The sequence below is a fragment of the Electrona antarctica genome (genome assembly GCF_951216825.1).
Source record: "Electrona antarctica genome assembly, chromosome: 8".
NCBI lineage: Eukaryota > Metazoa > Chordata > Actinopteri > Myctophiformes > Myctophidae > Electrona > Electrona antarctica.
In genome coordinates, this window is record NC_136789.1 from 31,030,332 (window position 1) to 31,049,681 (window position 19,350).

A 19,350-nucleotide genomic window follows, 5' to 3' on the forward strand; every position below is an offset into this window, starting at 1 on the left:
ACGGACGGACGGACGGACGGACGGATGGAGTGCAAAACATACTCTCTCCCCATGCCTTTGGCCTGGTGGAGAATTGTATGATCATTGTTACTATTAGCGGGGTTGTCAGCAGTGGCGTACACAGATAGACACTAGGGGGTGCTAGAGCACCACCTGCCCTCTGGACAGCAATGTGTTTTTTTTTGGTACAGTGTACACTACAGTATGTGGACCATGGTGACACTGACATTGATCAATTCTTGATAAAAAAAAGCTTCTATGCCCCAAAATCTATAAATCTCACACTATTAAGGCAACCGGCTGGTTCCACGAGTTAGCGTCGAAGTGTCCTTGAGCATGACTCTGAACCCCAAATTGCTCCTGAATGTGCAGGTTGGTGCCTTGCATGGTTTCCTCCGCCATTGGTGTGTGAATGTAATGCACAATCTATGTAAATGGTTAAATGTGCTATAAATGCACCATTTATTCATAAAGTATTCCTTGGTGACTATTTCTATGTAGTTGATGTATTGTTCTTGCTTACTGTAAGTCAGTCACTCTTAACTGCTAAATGACTAAATTGTAAAATTAATTTAACTCTGAGAGTTGACAAATTACTGCTATCTTTAGCGGTTTTTAAACATCCACACCTCCAACTCCATGATTAGTTTCGCAGAGAGACGCTATACTTCTGGCAAAGAGGTCCTTAACACCTCTATTAGAGGGACCAATCCACATCAGGGATGTGGATTGGTCACAGTGGAGAGTAAATGGTTAATGGTAAATGGTGATGTGGATTTATATAGTGCCTTTATCCAAGGCGCTTTACATAGATTGTGCATTACATCACCCATTCACACACACTCATACACCGATTGCGGCGGAAGCCATGCAAGGTACCAACCAGCACATCGGGAGCAATTTGGGGTTCAGTGTCTTGCCCAAGGACACTTCGACATGTAGACAGGAGGAGCCGGGATTCGAACCGCCGACCCATGGATCATTGGACGACCTGCTCTGCCTCTTGAGCCACAGTTGCTCCGGATCAGAGCATGGAAACCAGATCTCCTAATGATCACAACAGTAATATGTATGATAATGATGATGACCCTTGACCCTCCACACCACTTCACACAGGGTGAAAAGGCCCAATGGCAACTACTAGTCTGTTGGGCTGACACTGAAACTACTAGTCTGTTGGGCTGAAACTGAAACTGCGGCTCATGCCAGAATTCAATTTGTGATGCTGCTCTCACAGAAACTACAGCTGAGCTTCCACACGCACGCACGCACGCACGCACGCACGCACGCACGCACGCACGCACGCACGCACGCACGCACGCACGCACACACACACACACACACACACACACACACACACAGGAAGGAGAGAGAGGGAGGGAGGGAGAGCCTATTTCACCTTTTGATTGATTGAATACATTATAAACAGTACTGTAAAATTGTACAGTGGTACAATTATATACCAAAAGGGCAACACAAAAGCTCTAAGGGCTTGTTTCCCTATAAGGACTTATCTATACCAAGTAGACCGCTGCCTACTGCAGACCCCCAGGGGTCCTTGAGAGAGTTCCAGGGGGTCCACAGCTAAATGATAGTTAGGAACCAAATGGACCCTTATGGTTCTGTAACTCTGAGAGTGTACAAATGGAACCAAACGGACCCTGACGGTTCCATTTCTACACTCTCAGAGTTCAAATAACATTGATTTTACAATATAAATTGGGGGTCCCATTTAATTTTGTGGGGGGGGGGGGGAAAGTTTGGGAACCAGTGACCTACAGTGACCTACTGCACATGTAAACAGAGAGGCTACATTTAAACACATTAAATCAGAGGTTTATTTTTGTATAGGCTACTATTTAAATAGTCTGGGGGAAAAAAATAAAGGCCTTATACCCAACAGGCCAATATAACATGACACAATAACACAACACAATGCATAGCCCCCTCCAACTGCATCCATTATTCCCAATTTTCAACAGGTTTTCATTATATTTTTGGCTTTGGCAACATAAACATATATATGTTTTCTCACGCCAATAAAGCTTTTTAATTGAATTGAATTGCTTGAATTGATTTGCCAGTGCTTTAGTAGGCCTACTGAAACTGTGTGTGTGTGTGTGTGTGTGTGTGTGTGTGTGTGTGTGTGTGTGTGTGTGTGTGTGTGTGTGTGTGTGTGTGTGTGTGTGTGTGTGTGTGTGTGTGTGTGTGTGTGTGTGTAATACCTTACATCATTATTGAAAGGATAAACCCCTTGGGATGCATCATCTCACTTTATAGAGGGGGGGGGGGGGGGGGCAGAGAGTACATGACAATAGGCTACAGTTCACAAACAATACAGCATGGACAATACATCCATCCATACAGACATCAAGACAAAGATAGCTGCTCCCATATGGGGTTACATGTGCTTTATACTCCCACCGGTCCGTGGCCCCACCACCACTACTGATCCAACCCCCACGACCCAAGATAAAAGCCTGGGTACCGTAAAATCTGAACCCCCCCCCCCCCACCACCCACCCCCTTTCCCCCTCACTGTATATATGTTTCTTTTCCCTTTTTACCTCCTTTATGATGAATTCCTTTTCTCTTTTTTTTGCTATATAGAAGTGTCTATTTGTACGTCTCTAAATGTTTTCATGATTTGAACAAGGTGGACCCTCTTGGGTCGTCCACTCACAGTTAACAGTCTTTGTATTGAGTTGTGCTTGAAATGTACTGTAAACTGTTAATACATATTTCAATCAATCAATCAAACCGAGGCTGGCTAATCCCTAAATAGCAAAGTTCACATGATATGATTGATATGATATGGAAAACATGTCGCAACAGACAGTTCACAAAGCTTGCTTCCTTTATGATTAATTCCTTTTCTCTTTTTTTTGCTATATAGAAGTGTCTATTTGTACGTCTCTAAATGTTTTCATGATTTGAACAAGGTGGACCCTCTTGGGTCGTCCACTCACAGTTAACAGTCTTTGTATTGAGTTGTGCTTGAAATGTACTGTAAACTGTTAATACATATTTCAATCAATCAATCAAACGGAGGCTGGCTAATCCCTAAATAGCAAAGTTCACATGATATGATATGATATGATATGGAAAACATGTCGCAACAGACAGTTCACAAAGCTTGCTGCTGTGTTTGCAAATTGTTATATTTCTCTGATAGTACAAGTGTCTTGTCTTGTCGTTTTAGTCATAGTTTCAAACTCACTTTGGGTGGACCTTAGAGGGGTGGACATGCAATGAGTGTGTGTGTGTGTGTGCGTGACTGTGTGTGTGTGCGTGTGTGTGTGTGTTGTGTGTGCGCATGCGCGCGCGTGCGTGTGTCTGATCTTCGACCAATCAGCTAGCAGACCTCGGACAAACCGACCAATGGCGTGGCAGATGAACAATGCAGAATGCAAATTCTCTCCAGCATGGTCGCCTCCAGCAGGAAGCAGCCCCCCCCCACTGAGCCCAGCGGTTTATTTACAAGGAAGGAAGAACTTAATAGTCTTTTTGGACCCGCTGATAATAATATTATACTAACGGTCTGTAGTCTATATTATATTATGTCACTTTATACAGCCTGCTGGAATTAGGAAACAAAACAACGACACAATAATCTCTACGACGCTGAGAAGCTCAAGGTAATATTATGTGTTTTTTGTGTTTGTGTCGCTGTGTGTAAATAAAAGGTTGTAGGCTAGTAGCTGGTCAGGCAGCAGTGTTTCTGTTTGATAAAAAGCATAATAAGGTATATTCTATAATGCTACAGCAGCCATTACATAAACATGTTAACTGTAAAGGCACAAGGTACTATAAGAGATGACGCGTATTTCAGTAAATAGTAGGTTACAGTCATTCCACCTGGGAAGATTTAGCCTAAGATTTAGACTCACGTATTTATCGATTCTGACTATGTCCGAATCGATACATCTATGAGAGTCAGTCTATAAGGCTATAGACGCCAAGACGGGCATAGTCTTTTGGTTGAATCTAAGCATATAGTTACTGACGGTACATTGTTGTTTACTGTTAACATGATTAAGACATGCTAACCAATCCCTTGACTCCTTCAAAACCGCTCTCAAGACTCAAGGGGCACCTATACGGACGGATGCCCCCCCCCCCCCTTTTCCCCTCACTGTATATGTTTCTTTTCCCTTTTTACCTCCTTTATCATGTATTCCTGTTCTGTTCTTTGGCTATATAGAAGTGTCTATTTGTACGTCTCTAAATATTTTGATGCATTGAACAAGGTGGACCCTCTTGTAAACAAGTGTGATGCTTTATTGGGTCGTCCACTCACAGTTAACAGTCTTTGTATTGAGTTTGTGCTTGAAATGTACTGTAATTCTGCAAACTGTTATTAAATATTTCAATCAATGATCACAACACAATGCTGCTGGCATTAAATCATTGGAATGGCTTAGGGTTGACGACAGACTTGAAGACCCTAACAGGAGCCCTATGCATGCACCTCTTGGTACCACAGCACCTCAAAGGCCCTTAAAACAAGGCTCCAGACTTCCCAAAACAAACTGGTCAGGTTACTACTTGGCCTCACCCCCCGAACCCACCTCACCCCTGCCCACTTTGACAGGCTCGGAATGGCTTAGGGTCGACGACAGAGTACAGCATCTTGCAATGGGTCTGGTCCACAAGAATCGCTACAGCACCAAGATACCCATGTACCTGTCTAAATACTTCACTAAGATACCCATGTACCTGTCTAAATACTTCACCAAGATACCCATGTACCTGTCTAAATACTTCACCAAGATACCCATGTACCTGTCTAAATACTTCACTAAGATACCCATGTACCTGTCTAAATACTTCACCAAGATACCCATGTACCTGTCTAAATACTTCACCAAGATACCCATGTACCTGTCTAAATACTTCCTTAATTAGTCCACACACACAACACCCTAGGGATTTCAACAAACCATGTGCAACCCAGATTCGGCACAAATAACTTGGGGCTAAATTATTTTCGCTCCTGTGCCACCAAAATGTGGAACAACCTACCAACAGTCATTAAGACATGTGAATCCCTTGACTCCTTCAAAACTCGTAAAATCCCCGTAAAATCTGAATCTACAAGGATCTACAAGCTCATAGCGCGGCACCGATTTTTGAAAAATCTTTCAGAGCGAACATTTTTCTTTGTATTTATTTTCCTTTTTTACACACAAATGACAAAAAAAACAACAATGAACATTACAAGACAATTACTGATATAAAGAAAGCAAAACAACAATAACCAAAAAACAAAACAAAACAAAAAAAGCAACAACGGCACTACTCCTCTTCAACTCCATCCATTAAATGTGACAAATCATTGTTCCTTATGCATCTTATAAAACGGCCCCACACCTCCTGAAACATTTCTTGTTTGTCCTTAAGAATGTATGCAATCTTTTCCAAAGGTAAACATAAAGACAATTCCCTGAACCACTGTGTAATACTTGGTTTGCTTCTGAGGGGTTCCTGGAACAACATATTTTCAGATGGGGGTCGGCGGCCAATTGCAGATAATTTTTGGGGTCCTCGACATGAAATATTGAGCACCACTGATATAGAAACATGATGTTTTTCAGAAAACTGTCAGGATTTAGAAGATATTCTTTAAATTTTGACGTCAGGCCAAAATTAATAAATACTTCAATCAATCAATTAAGTTTCTATTGTATTTTCAGAACCACAGGTCTGAGTGTCTCAGCGACAGCGTCACATCATGGCTGCTAACCGGCTGAAGGAACATGAGAAGAAAGTGAGTATAGATAGAATTGTATATTATTTGTACGTCTCTAAATGTTATGATGAATTGGAAACGGTAGAAGCTCTTGTAAATGTACTGTAATTCTACAAACTGTTAATAAATACTTCAATCAATCAAAAACATCAGCTACATGAAGAAACCACATGTTTGCAGATGAGCTACTCATGGCAGGGCTGCATGTTGGAAAAACATGCACTTTAACAATGTCTTCCTATGCATGCATTCCATCATGTCTATCATGCATTCTAAGCCAGTGGTTCCCAAAGTGGGGTCCAGGACGGAGTCCCAGGGGGTCCCCACTCCCCAGCCAAATGATAGTTGGGAACCAAATGGACCCTTATGGGTCTGTACCTCTGAGAGCGTACACATGGAACCTAACGGGTCCGTTTGGTTCCATTTGTACGCTCTCAGAGTTAAATTAACACTGATTTTACAATATAAATTGGGGGTCCCAGAGATAGAAATGCCATTAAATGGGGGTCCGTAGACTCTAATGCATGTCAAACTGAGGGTCATTGAAATTAAACGGGTTGAAAATCTTCTCTTATGCAGGGCTTAAAGTTCTCAGTCCTGGGGACTGATTTCAGTCCTGAGGATTTCATAGGGGTCATTTAATGAGATCAGTGCAGATTTGCAAAAAAACATTTTCAGTCTTGGGATTTTTTTGGCTTTAAGCCCTGTCTCTTATGGGTCCCTGGCATGTCTTTTCAAATGGGGGGTCCGTGGGCTAATTAGTGTCAATTTGGGGGTCCTTGACATGAAGAAGTTTGGGAACCACTGGGCTAAACGTATATGGGAAAAATGAACGGGAAATCCTCTTCCTGGTGTCCTCGCAGGGGGCGGGGCTGTGGCGCTCTATAGCGTATTATAGAGCGAATTCAACAAACCATTGAATATTCTGTAACCCCCAAGTCAATTCTTCTGCTTCTCTGCTATAAAGGTGCTGTGTTGGATAATGACTTACAAAGACGCTGAGGGCATCAGCGTTCAAAACCTGAAGCAGAGACTTAATAACATGAGTGTTCGCGTCATCTGGTAAGACCCTCTCCTCTACATTATTATTACAACATATCGTTTTTTCTTTGTACGTTTGGCTCTGAATTAGTCAGTTCAGCTCATGTTAGTCATTTAACAAGAATAATAATAATAATACAGCTGTCTCTATGGCTAGCCTGGCCCAGCCAGCGTGCTTACTGGTCTAGAGGGGCGGGTAGCCTGGCCCAGCCAGCGTGCTTACTGGTCTAGAGGGGCATGCGCACTTGGAGAAAGCGTTGGAGAAATATTGGTTCACCGATCAGTGATATTTTTCTTTGAGCCATAGCGAATAAACGGAATAAATTTTGATTTATTTTTCTGGTTACAGTTACAGGAGTTTTCACTACATGGTGTCTGTGATATGAAATGTAAGCTTACCCTAATCACAGTAAACATCATGTCTTTTTCAAGTTACTTTAGTCACTTCAGTTCAAGACTGGAGTAGATTGTGATGAAATCCTATGTATTGAATCGAGAATCATTTTGAATAGAAAATAGTTTTGAATTCTGGAAAAAAATGCTTTTGAATTTGAAACAATCGTTTTTGGATTGAGAATCGAGTTGAATCGATTTTGAATCGAATCGTGACCCCAAGAATCGGAATCGAATCGAATCGTGGGACACCCAAAGATTCACAGCCCTAGTCAACGCTGGTGAAAGATGTTTGGTCCCTCAGGGAGCCATGTGTCCTAACAGAGGCTACTCTATGGCCAACGCTGGTGAAAGATGTTTGGTCCCTCAGGGAGCCATGTGTCCTAACAGAGCCAGCAAGCTGTTTTTTCCACTTTTCTGCAAGAGGAACTTAACAGCGCTGCGTTGTTTCGTCGCACATTAAATATAATATGCATCACCTTTTCTTTCCACTGAACTCCCAACAGGAAAGCAGTGAAGTTCCTGGTCAACGAGGGACACATCCGCTCCACCGTCGACAAGATGCACTACTTATCCACACACTTCAAGCATCACATCAACATGTCAACAGATGCCACCAAGGTAGTTAGTTGGGAACCAAATGGACCCTTATGGGTCTGTAACTCTGAGAGCGTACAAATGAATGTTAATTTAACTCTGTGTACAAATGGGAAACATTTCGTTATGTCGAAATGTATGGAGCACCAAAGTCTGACGTCAATATCGGTACAGGGCGCTAAGTCCACAGGCTCATGTACTTTATATTTGCATTGTAATCCCCATAGGGGACAGTAACGTAACTGTCCATTCCCCCAAGTAAATTATGCCAACGATGCATAACTAAAAATTAAGCTGGTTCCTTCATCGATATGCACACTTCTTCTTCTTTTCCTTTCCCTTCAGAGGTCGGTCGGTCACACAGCGAATCATCTGCCTCCATCTCACCCTGTCCTCTGTCTCCACAGCCAATCATCTGCCTCCATCTCACCCTGTCCTCTGTCTCCTCAGCCAATCATCTGCCTCCATCTCACCCTGTCCTCTGCCTCCTCTTCTCTCACACCAACTAACTTCATGTCCTCTTTCACTACATCCATAACTCTTCTCTTTGGTCTTCCTCTAGGCCTCCTGCCTGGCACTTCCAACCTCAACATCCTTCTACCGATATACTCACTATCCCTCCCTATGTGCGTGTCCAAACCATGTCAGTTTAGGCCTCTCTGGCTTTTTCTCAAACATCTCTTCTGACATGTGCTGTCCCTCTGATGTACTCATATCTGATCCTATCCATAATTGTTCCTCCCAGAGAGAACCTCAACATTTTAGTCTCTGCTATCTCCAGCTCTGCTTCCTGTCTTTTCCTCAGTGCGACTGTCTCTAGAGTCTAGACCATACAACATAGCTGGTCTCAACAGTCAACACCATCTTGTACACCTTACCTTTCATTCTCGCTGATGCTTTCCTACCACACGTCACACCGGACACTTTTCTCCACCCATTCCAACCTGCTTGCATCCTTTTTTATTCTGATGAAATTATTTGCAAATGTTTCTCAATACCGTTTTTTCCCCCCGGTGTAATGTACCAACCCCACTGAGACTAATTCCTTGAAAGTGCAAAACAGCAACTGGCAATACAAAAATGATTCCGATTATAGGGCGACTGTGGCTCAGGAGGTAGAGCAGGTCGTCCAATGATCCATGGGTCGGCGCCTCGGCGGTTCGAATCCCGGCACCTCCTGTCTACATGTCAAAGTGTCCTTGCAAGACACTGAACCCCAAATTGCTCCCGATGTGCTGGTTGGTACCTTGCATGGCTTCCGCCGCAATCGGTGTATGAATGTGTGTGTGAATGGGTGAATGTAATGCACAATCTATGTAAAGCGCCTTGGATAAAGGCGCTATATAAATCCGCCATTTACCATTTACCATTTATCTCCCAAGGTGCTGAGTTGGATACAGTGCTTTCAAGGTGCTGAGGGCGTCAGCCTTCAGGCCCTGAAGCAGGGACTTGGAGGCATGAGTGTGCCTGCCGCCAAATGGTAAGACCAGCCCTTCTTCTTTATTTGCTCCCTTTTTCTGTGAGAGCACTTAATTGCATTGTTTTAGGTACCTCTGACCTTTCTGTCATGTCTTGTTACAGTGACGAGGCAGTGAAGTTCCTGGTCAACGAGGGATACGTTCATCACACCACCGACCAGCATCCACGGACATCATCCACGGACATCATCAACAATGTAATGGTTTTATTTCATTTAAACGTACTATGTATTTACACACGGCTGTAAACCTAGTTCCTGCTGCACATATTGGTATTACCCAACTAATATTTACCTATATTTCAAATTAGGGATGAGCCGATGAGACATTTTGGCCGATATCGATATCTGATATAATTAATTGCTGTTATGGCCGATAACCGATATTACCGATGTCGATATGACAAAAAAACGATAATAATTTTGTCCATTCTGAAAAATACATGTAACAGGGTATCTGCACTGCAGGCTTAACTTTAATACCTTTTATATTTAATATTGTGAGCTTGTAGATCTGTTCAAGCTGTTACTTTGGGCATGTTTATCTGTAGAGACAGACCGATTAATCAGACCGATTATCGAACCGATGTCGATTAATCTAAAAACAACTAAAATCGGCCGATACAGATGTGTTTGCCGATTAATCTCCCATCACTATTTCAAATATCTGATATTTCCGTGACCGCTGAGAGCAAAGGTCTGTTTCTCAGTGGTTTTATCATGTATGAAGGTTTAAAAAACAAATTGAGCCCCCATGCCATGCAACATTCATGAGAGCCCCAAAATCCATATGGCTACCATTTTTGAGTGGTGCAAACCACTCCAACAACTGGCTTTGTACCCGTGTACCTGTGTTTGTTCGTACCAAAAAAACGAGCATGGTTGCTAACCATAGCAGGTGAGCATGGTTACCATGGTCACTGACATTACGTCAGACAACAGCTGATCAGGCTATATAAGACCTTGCACCACTCAGTTCACACGGGTGTGATTTTCTTTTATTTTTTAAGATATATTTCTGCCTTTTATTGATGGTATCAAGTGAAGATGGACAGGAAAGAGGGAGAAAGAGAGAGAAGGGGAGAGACATGCAGCAAAGGTCGTCATGAACGGGACTCGAACACGCGGCGAGCTGACATGCGCCTGGACCACTTGGCCAGCGGGGGCCCCATATGGGCACCATGAGGCAAAAATGTCATTATGCTGTGACATGTTAAACTAGGAGCTTTTTGGATTCTGAATCCATTCCAAGCATTAGTTTTGCACAAAAAACACTCCTTGGGCTAAATTCGGCCATAGCCACTAGCCCAAATGTCCTCATCACATTTGTGATGACGGCTATGGCCGTTTTTAGCCCAAGGAGTGTTTGGGGCATGGGTGCACTGCTCAATTAGTTTTTTGACCTTCATAGATGATAAATCCACTGAGAAACTTTATAACAAACTATATATTATTGTGTATGCTTCTTAATATTATCCTGTGTAATGCACCGACCTTACAGATACATTTCAGACAAATGTATGTGCAGAATATGAAGGCGAATTCTGAATTTGTTCCTCAGGTGCTGCGTTTGATAAAGAGTTGTCAAGATGACACGACGGGCATCCGCCTTCAGGACCTGAACCAGGGACTTTGTGGGATGAACGTGTCTTCCATCAGGTAAGACCCTCTCCTCTCCTTCTTAGGGGCTCAGGGGTAGAGTGGCCGGACCCTAATTGCTCCCGATGAGCAGGTTGGTGCCTTGCATGGTTTCCGCCGCCATCGGTGTATGAATGTGTGCGTGAATGCGTGAATGTAATGCACAATCTATGTAAAGCGCCTTGGATAAAGGCGCTATAGAGCTCCGAAGTCTGACGTCACTTTCAGTAGAGGTCGTCAATCTCCAGGTTCATGTATTTGTTTATTTGCATTGAGATCCCCAAACGGCGATTTTAGGTCGCTTCATTTAAGAACTGTGTTTGAAAAATAAACCGACCACCTCGGCGTTTCTGTCAGGGGAGTGGCTGTGCGTCGTTAATGATGTCCATTCATATTTGATACAGCCAGTTTCTAGAGAAAATGGAATTAATGTGACCGCAAAAGCCTTGAAACTACATATGAATGCAATGTCGCTGAGCATATACGTCACGCCCAGCTGTCAACATATTGCGTTCCTGAGATTCCTCGTTGACGTAAGCTCAGCTGGTGGTGACTCGACTCGTACTAAACACGATACATTATATATCAATAAAATAAAAATAAAAATAAACGTAATTAACGTTCAGTTTCTGTTGTGCGACGGGCTGCGGTCAGAAGCAGCCTACCCGGAAATGTAGTCTCTGGGTTGTTTGGCTCGTTTCTAACGCTTATTTTGTTACTCTTTGGGTATATTTGTACATTTCCACCTTCAGTCGATGCTTCATATCCATATGAGTGAAAAGGCCGGGGTGATCGATTTATTTTTCAAACACAGTTCTTATATGAGGCGATCTAAAATCCCCCTATGGAGAGTACAATGCTTATAAAAACATACAGGAACCTTTGCGCTCACTGCCCTCTACTGGTAGTAGAGGGCAGTGACGTCAGGACTTCGGTGCTCTATATAAATGCACCAAATTCCTTCATCGTTTTATTTTTTTACATAATAAAACCTGTCAGGTCAGCTCACAGGAGCTCCGTAAGCAGAAATGTCATGCAGCTGTCTCTGCATGGACAATGCTGGAGCAAGATGTTTGTGCCCTAAAACCCATTTTGGGGCGGGAACCCCTTTTGGTGTTTTAAGCATTGTTTTATACTTTTGCTATTGAAAAATAGCAGATCTACAAGCTCATAGCGCCGCACTCGTGCCGCGCTACGAGCTTGTAGGTCTGCTATTTTAGAAAAATCGTGAAAATGTGCCTCAAATCTTAGAATATATATTATTACAGAGTGAACATTTTAACTCAAACCTTTGCTTCTGGGGAGGTCCCTGGAACAACATATTTTCAGATGGGGGGCGGAGGCATATTTCATATAATTGTTGGGGTCCTTGACATGACATATTGAGCACCACTGATACAGAAACATACAGCATACAACAAACATTGAAGACATTTTTTAAATTTCGACGTCAGACCTAACTAAGCAGTACAAGGCTTTCAGTAAAGTTGATTGTGGTCGGTTTTGTTCCCTTTTCAGTGAGAGTACTTGCAAAAGCACACACACACACACACACACACACACACACACACACACACACACACACGCTCCATCCAAATGTTCTCTGCATCACATTTCCACTCTCCTCTTGACAGGCAAGCCCTGGTGTACCTGACCTTCAAGGGCCTCATCTCTCCCTCCATGGACGGGAACCACTACAAATTGACAGACACCATCGGCAAAGTAATGTTTTCTTGTAATCTTATTGAAATGTACTTCTGCATTTTCATGTGGCTGTATACGTGGCTGCTGGCTGTACATATCTCATCTCCAGGGACTACAGATTACAACTGCAACTGTCTATGTTCATTTATGGTCAAATTATATGACCATAAACCACCTCACCACATGACAAATAATGTGTCACCATTTAGTCATTGTATTTTGAAGAAAATATTTTCAATGAGAGTAAAGGTGGTTGCACACTGGACGCGTTTTTCGGAAAACCGACGGACAAACGCAGCTAAAAATCTGAAAACGCGTCCAGTGTGCTGCAGGGACCTTTAGGGCTCCATTTTCGTCACCGCTAAACCCCTTATCCCTAAACTTCTTTGCCTTTTTTACTATTTTGAAAAACATTTTTGAATAGTTCAACTAGCCAATCTACATTGACACGTTGTGAGCTTGTAGACTGGCCATTTTAACTATTCAAAAATGTTTTGCAAAATAGTAAAAAAGGCACAGAAGTTTAGGGATAAGGGCTTTAGCGGTGACGAAAATGGAGCCCTTAGTGCAGGGTTCCCCAATTAATTTTCCTCGCGGGCCATATTTTGACTAGGGTACCAGGCTGGGGGCCGAGTCCGCACGCGTGAGGTCGAGGTCTTGCCCTGAAAATTCATTTTCAGGGCAGGACCCCATTTGAAAAGGATGCCCAGTTTGATATGCATAGGCTACTGACCCCCATTTAATGCCATTTATATCTGGGACCCCCCCCGGGCCCGCGGAAGAATTTGTTTAAATTCTTCCGCGGGCCGCCAGGGGGCGCTCCGTGGGCCGCAAATGGCCCGCGGGCCGCCTATTGGGGAACCCTGCCTTAGTGTCATCCAGTGCAATGATCAGCCTCACAAAACAAACATCTAATAGGAAGGGAAAAAAACATACCTGGCAATAAAATGAACTATGATTCTCTCCTAAGGTGCTGAGTTTGATAAAGAGTCAGGATGTCGATGAGGGCATCAGCCTTCAGGACATGAAGAAAAGACTGAACGGCACAAGTTTGCCTGTCATCAGGTAAGACCGTTCCCTCCACTACTTTATTATTTTAAACATTTTACTCTGAACTGGTCGGGTCCGCTCACAGGAGCCCTGCAACCAAAAATGTCATACAGCTGTCTCTATAATTATTATTATTAAAATGCTGGAGCAATACGTTTGGTCCATCAGGGAGCTATGGGTGGCGGTGGCTCAGGGGTAGTGTGGCTGGATGGTAACCGCAAGGTTGCCAGTTCGAACCTGGGCACCCCCAGAGTTGGTGTCGAAGTGTCCTTGAGCAAGACACTGAACCCCTATTTGCTCCCGATGTGCCGGTTGGTGCCTTGCATTGGTTTCCGCTGCCATCGGTGTATGAATGTGTGTGTGTGAATGGGTGAATGTAATGCACAATCTATGTAAATAAATAATAATAATAAAAGCGCCTTGGATAAAGGCGCTATATAAATGCACCATTTACGGGTCATAAACAGAGCTATCAGTAAAATACTTTTTGTAAAGCTGATGGTGGTTGGTTTTTGTTCCCGTTTCTGTAAGAGAACTTGACACCCTCATCCCTTGCAGACCTCATCTCAAATTCTTCATGTCAAGGACCCCCAAATTGACACTAATCAGCCCGCGGACCCCCATTTGAAAATAATATGCCAGAGACCCCCCATAAGAGAAGATCTTTACGGCTCTAGCAGTGATTCTCAACCTGTTTAATTTCAAGGACCCCCAGTTTGACATGCATTAGTCTACGGACCCCCAAGTAATGGCATTTCTATCTCTGGGACCCCCAATTTATATTGTAAAATCAAAGTTAATTTAACTCAGAGAGTGGAATTTGTACACTCCTCTGAGTTACAGACCCATAAGGGTCCATTTGGTTCCAAACTATCATTTAGCTGGGGACCCCCTGGAACTCCCTCAGGGACCCCTGGGGGTCCCCGGACCCTAGGGCTTTGAGGTCGGCGGACCAGCTAAAGCTGGATGTGATAGTCACCAACAAAAGATCAAAGGGTGATGGAGTCTTGGCGGCGGCTGCCCCCGGGCTCTGGGATAATTTTCCATTTCACATCAGAGCTGCCCACTAGTCCATCATAACTCTTAAATCTTTGCTTAAGACCCACGTATTCTCCTTGGCCTTCATTAGTGTCAGCTGAGGTAGCCCTGTTCCCCTCATTAGTGCAATAGTCTGCTTTGTTTGTGCCTTTATATTGTCTGCTTATATGTATCGTTTTATTTTCATGTTTAAAAATGGTTCTTTTATATTGTTTGTTCTTTGCTTCTTTCTAACCTGTACAGCACTTTGGTTGACCTGGTCATGTAAAATGTGCTATGTAAATAAAGTTGAGTTGTGTTGAGAACTTGGCAGCTTTGTTTGGTAAAAAAGGGGTGCATACTTAGTTTAGACTAGTCATTGGTTAGTCATTGGGTTAAGGTTAGGTTTAGGTGTGCTGCCCTGTGGGAGGTTAGGGTGAGGGTTTGAGATAGGTTGTAGTTGTAGGACTAATGACTGGTCTAACCAATGACTAGTCTAAACCAAAAACTGTCTAAACTAAGTACTGCACCCGTAAAAAACACTATATATTTAAATATTATGCATCACCTCTCCACTGGACTCCCGACAGGCAAGCGGTGGAGTTCCTGAGCCACGAGGGACTGGTGTTTTCCGACAGTTACCAAAACGCCTTCAGACTGAGTGACCCCATCACGTATCGCCACATGTCCAACGACGCCGCCTCGGTATGTTATCACCTTGTTTGTTTATTTTCACTTACAAAATATTTAACAGTCGTTAAAACATGTGAAGGAGAAAGCCCAAAAACCCTCCAGGGGCTTAACACATTTAGGCCTGACGTCGAAATTAAAAAATATATATTTTTAAAATGTATTTTTTTCTGGAAAAACCTCATGTTTCTATATCAGTGGTTCTCAATATTTCATGTCAAGCACCCCAAAAATTATATGAATTTGGCCGCCGACCCTCATCTGAAAATGTTGTTCCAGGGACCATTTGGATACAACATACAACATATTTTCAACATATACAGATAATTCTGGGGGTCCTTAGAAAAAGGTTGAGCTTAGGTTTTCAGAAAAATGTTAGGATTTAGACACCATTTTTTAAGAATCGTCCTCAGGTCTAAAAAGGTTAAGAGAAGTCATTTTAGGCCGTTCTTGAATTGATGATATGACGACTCCCTTTAGATGTAGGCCTACAGGCAGAGCATTCCATATGTTGGACCCTTGAGAAGTTCTTTCTATTTTCACATGACCATTAACCTGGTTGTCTGCTAGTGCTGCATGACCATAAACCTGGTTGTCTGCTAGTGCTGCATGACCATAAACCTGGTTGTCTGCTAGTGCTGCATGACCATAAACCTGGTTGTCTGCTAGAGCTGCATGACCATAAACCTGGTTGTCTGCTAGTGCTGCATGAAGGATTCTAGCTCAAATGTGAATCTCGATTTTCCTCCACAATTTTTTCCCCCATGAAAATATGTATTTAAAAAAATATAAACAAAAACATAAGAGTAACTAAAATGAATTGGACAGCCAACCAGTGCTGCACGATTCTTCACAAAAAGAGATTGCATACTTGCATAGGTGTCTGAATTTACAATTTACAATTTGGGCATTTAGCAGATGCTCTTAATCCAGAGTGATTTACATTTAACCCATTTTGACCTGAGATCAGATTCTAAAAATGTCTTCTACATCCTGACAGTTTTCTGAAAAAGCTATGTTTCCATGTCTTCGTTCTTCGATTTTTCAAAAATAGCAGACCTACAAGCTCGTAGCGCGCCACTCGGTGGCGCGCTATGAGCTTGTAGATCTGCTATTTTTCAATAGCTAAAGCATAACATAATGCTAACACCAAAAATGGGTTAAGAAATGAATCTGAATCTAGATCTCGATATTCTTTCGAGTAATTGTGCAGCTCTATTGTCTGCCATACCCATCTCCTTTCCAATTTCTTGTAGACTTCCGCCAAAGTCCAAACTATAATAATTCTGATTCTCTCCTAAGGTGCTGATGGCGATCAGGGTTAGTCAACAAGTTGAGGGCATCAGCCTTGAGGAACTGGATGAGGAATGTAGTCTAGTGAGTCAGCCTGCCATCTGGTAAGACACTTTTCCTCTCCTACATTATCATCGACCACCAGGCCTTACGTCTGTGAGTCTGTCTGTGAGCAGCTAGTCTCGCGTTACCAGACTGTTGCCTCTCGCAATATCCAAATGCTTCCGTCATACAGTCTGGAGCAACGGAAGCTCTGATCATGAGTCAAATATAAATGCTTCCGTCATACAGTCTGGAGCAACGGAAGCTCTGATCATGAGTCAAATATAAATGCTTCCGTCATACAGTCTGGGGCAACGGAAGCTCTGATCATGAGTCAAATATAAATGCTTCCGTCATACAGTCTGGAGCAACGGAAGCTCTGATCATGAGTCAAATAATAAATGCTTCCGTCATACAGTCTGGAGCAACGGAAGCTCTGATCTTGAGTCAAATAATAAATGCTTCCGTCATACAGTCTGGAGCAACGAAAGCTCTGATCATGAGTCAAATATAAATGCTTCCGTCATACAGTCAGTCTGGAGCAACGGAAGCTCTGATCATGAGTCAAATATAAATGCTTCCGTCATACAGTCTGGAGCAACGGAAGCTCTGATCATGAGTCAAATATAAATGCTTCCGTCATACAGTCTGGAGCAACGGAAGCTCTGATCATGAGTCAAATATAAATGCTTCCGTCATACAGTCTGGAGCAACGGAAGCTCTGATCATGAGTCAAATATAAATGCTTCCGTCATACAGTCTGGAGCAACGGAAGCTCTGATCATGAGTCAAATATAAATGCTTCCGTCATACAGTCTGGAGCAACGGAAGCTCTGATCATGAGTCAAATATAAATGCTTCCGTCGTACAGTCTGGAGCAACGGAAGCTCTGATCATGAGTCAAATATAAAGCGGAAGTGGAGCCTCCTCCCCCACTTCCGTCTTTACAGTCGCGCAAATCTATCCTAATATAAATAGAAATCATCTAAGCATATAATATAGCTTGCTGCTTAGCAGAAAAGGAAATAAAAATAATAAAATGTAAAGATAATTTAAAATATATTTCCGTGAACGGAAATGGCAGCTTCCTTACTCTGTGTAGTTCCAGACTATATAGCATTCAGAGATTGTGTAATAGTTGTCTGGCTACGCGAGACTAGTGAGCAGCTAATCTCCACTCCATATATTTCAGTCGGCCTCATGGGGGCGCTGTAACGTCACGTTTGGCCTACCATCTAGACTAGAACCGACCTCTTGAACTCCCCATCAAGGCCAGGCCTATTTCTGTTTCTCTTGAACTCCCCATCAAGGCCAGACCTATTTCTGCCTGTCAAGATTCTCCAAACCCAGAGGAAGACTTATCTTGTTTCTATATTTGAATGAAATAGTATTTGCATCGTGGCTGCGAGCTGTGCGACCTCCGTCTTTTAATCAGTTGTGTATTTAATGTGAGTGTATTTAATGCAAGATTTTCCACCATTTAGCATTTTCTTTAAAACACACTTTTTACTTTTTACATATTTTGTCCCAAAATAAAAACTGAGATCAGTACACACATCTCTGTGGTCTGGTCACATGATCAGATTCCATTCTGATTGGCTATGATTGGCTTTAAAAATTCATGGGAGGCGAATTTTTGTCAGACTAGATTTTCCGCCGTTTACTACTACTGACTTCCCTCTTCTGTGAGAACACACAAGTACACACTATGTAGAAACAAGCTTTCGCACGCCTAGAGATAAGGCGTAAGAACGGGTTCGTAGGCCAGTGGACATCAATAAGGAAAAAGAGACGCCCACACACACACTTTTCTTTAATAAAAGGCAACGTTTCGGTCCCTTCGGACCTCGTTCTTGATGCCTGAAGAAGGTCCGAAGGGACCGAAACGTTGCCTTTATTTTAAAGATAAACTCATGTACCGAGCAGATAATCATGTACCGAGCAGGTAATCATGTACCGAGCAGATAATCATGTACCGAGCAGGTAATCATGTACCGAGCAGATAATCATGTACCGAGCAGATAATCATGTACCGAGCAGGTAATCATGTACCGAGCAGATAATCATGTACCGAGCAGATAATCATGTACCGAGCAGGTAATCATGTACCGAGCAGATAATCATGTACCGAGCAGGTAATCATGTACCGAGCAGATAATCATGTACCGAGCAGATAATCATGTACCGAGCAGGTAATCATGTACCGAGCAGATAATCATGTACCGAGCAGATAATCATCTACCGAGCAGATAATCATGTACCGAGCAGATAATCATCTACCGAGCAGATAATCATCTACCGAGCAGATAATCATGTACCGAGCAGATAATCATGTACCGAGCAGATAATCATGTACCGAGCAGATAATCATGTACCGAGCAGATAATCATCTACCGAGCAGATAATCATGTACCGAGCAGATAATCATCTACCGAGCAGATAATCATGTACCGAGCAGATAATCATGTACCGAGCAGATAATCATGTACCGAGCAGATAATCATGTACCGAGCAGATAATCATGTACCGAGCAGATAATCATGTACCGAGCAGATAATCATGTACCGAGCAGATAATCATGTACCGAGCAGATAATCCGTCTGCGGCGTATCGTTTTCCTTATCATTAAAAGTACATACTATGCTAATGTGATATA

The 19,350-nt window shown here is 42.8% G+C and overlaps 2 protein-coding genes across 4 annotated transcripts in view; one reads left to right on the plus strand and one right to left on the minus strand.

The window, feature by feature from the left end:
* tbl2 (transducin beta like 2) overlaps positions 1–19,350 on the minus strand; it is a 545,946-nt gene that overhangs the window by 352,934 nt on the left and 173,662 nt on the right. The gene's annotated exons all lie outside the window — the stretch shown is intronic.
* LOC306928560 (uncharacterized protein) overlaps positions 3,435–19,350 on the plus strand; it is a 38,615-nt gene continuing 22,699 nt past the window's right edge. For both annotated transcript variants that reach the window (XR_013790709.1, XM_079508792.1), the window contains exons 1-11: positions 3,435–3,638; positions 5,697–5,770; positions 6,720–6,814; positions 7,693–7,807; positions 9,166–9,263; positions 9,365–9,458; positions 10,822–10,919; positions 12,533–12,620; positions 13,573–13,667; positions 15,260–15,374; positions 16,662–16,756. Coding sequence is in view for 1 of the 2 variants with exons in the window: in XM_079508792.1 (XP_079364918.1) it covers positions 5,735–5,770; positions 6,720–6,814; positions 7,693–7,807; positions 9,166–9,263; positions 9,365–9,458; positions 10,822–10,919; positions 12,533–12,620; positions 13,573–13,667; positions 15,260–15,374; positions 16,662–16,756 (929 nt within the window). In the remaining variant the exon portion in view is untranslated. The remainder of the gene's footprint in view (positions 3,639–5,696; positions 5,771–6,719; positions 6,815–7,692; positions 7,808–9,165; positions 9,264–9,364; positions 9,459–10,821; positions 10,920–12,532; positions 12,621–13,572; positions 13,668–15,259; positions 15,375–16,661; positions 16,757–19,350) is intronic.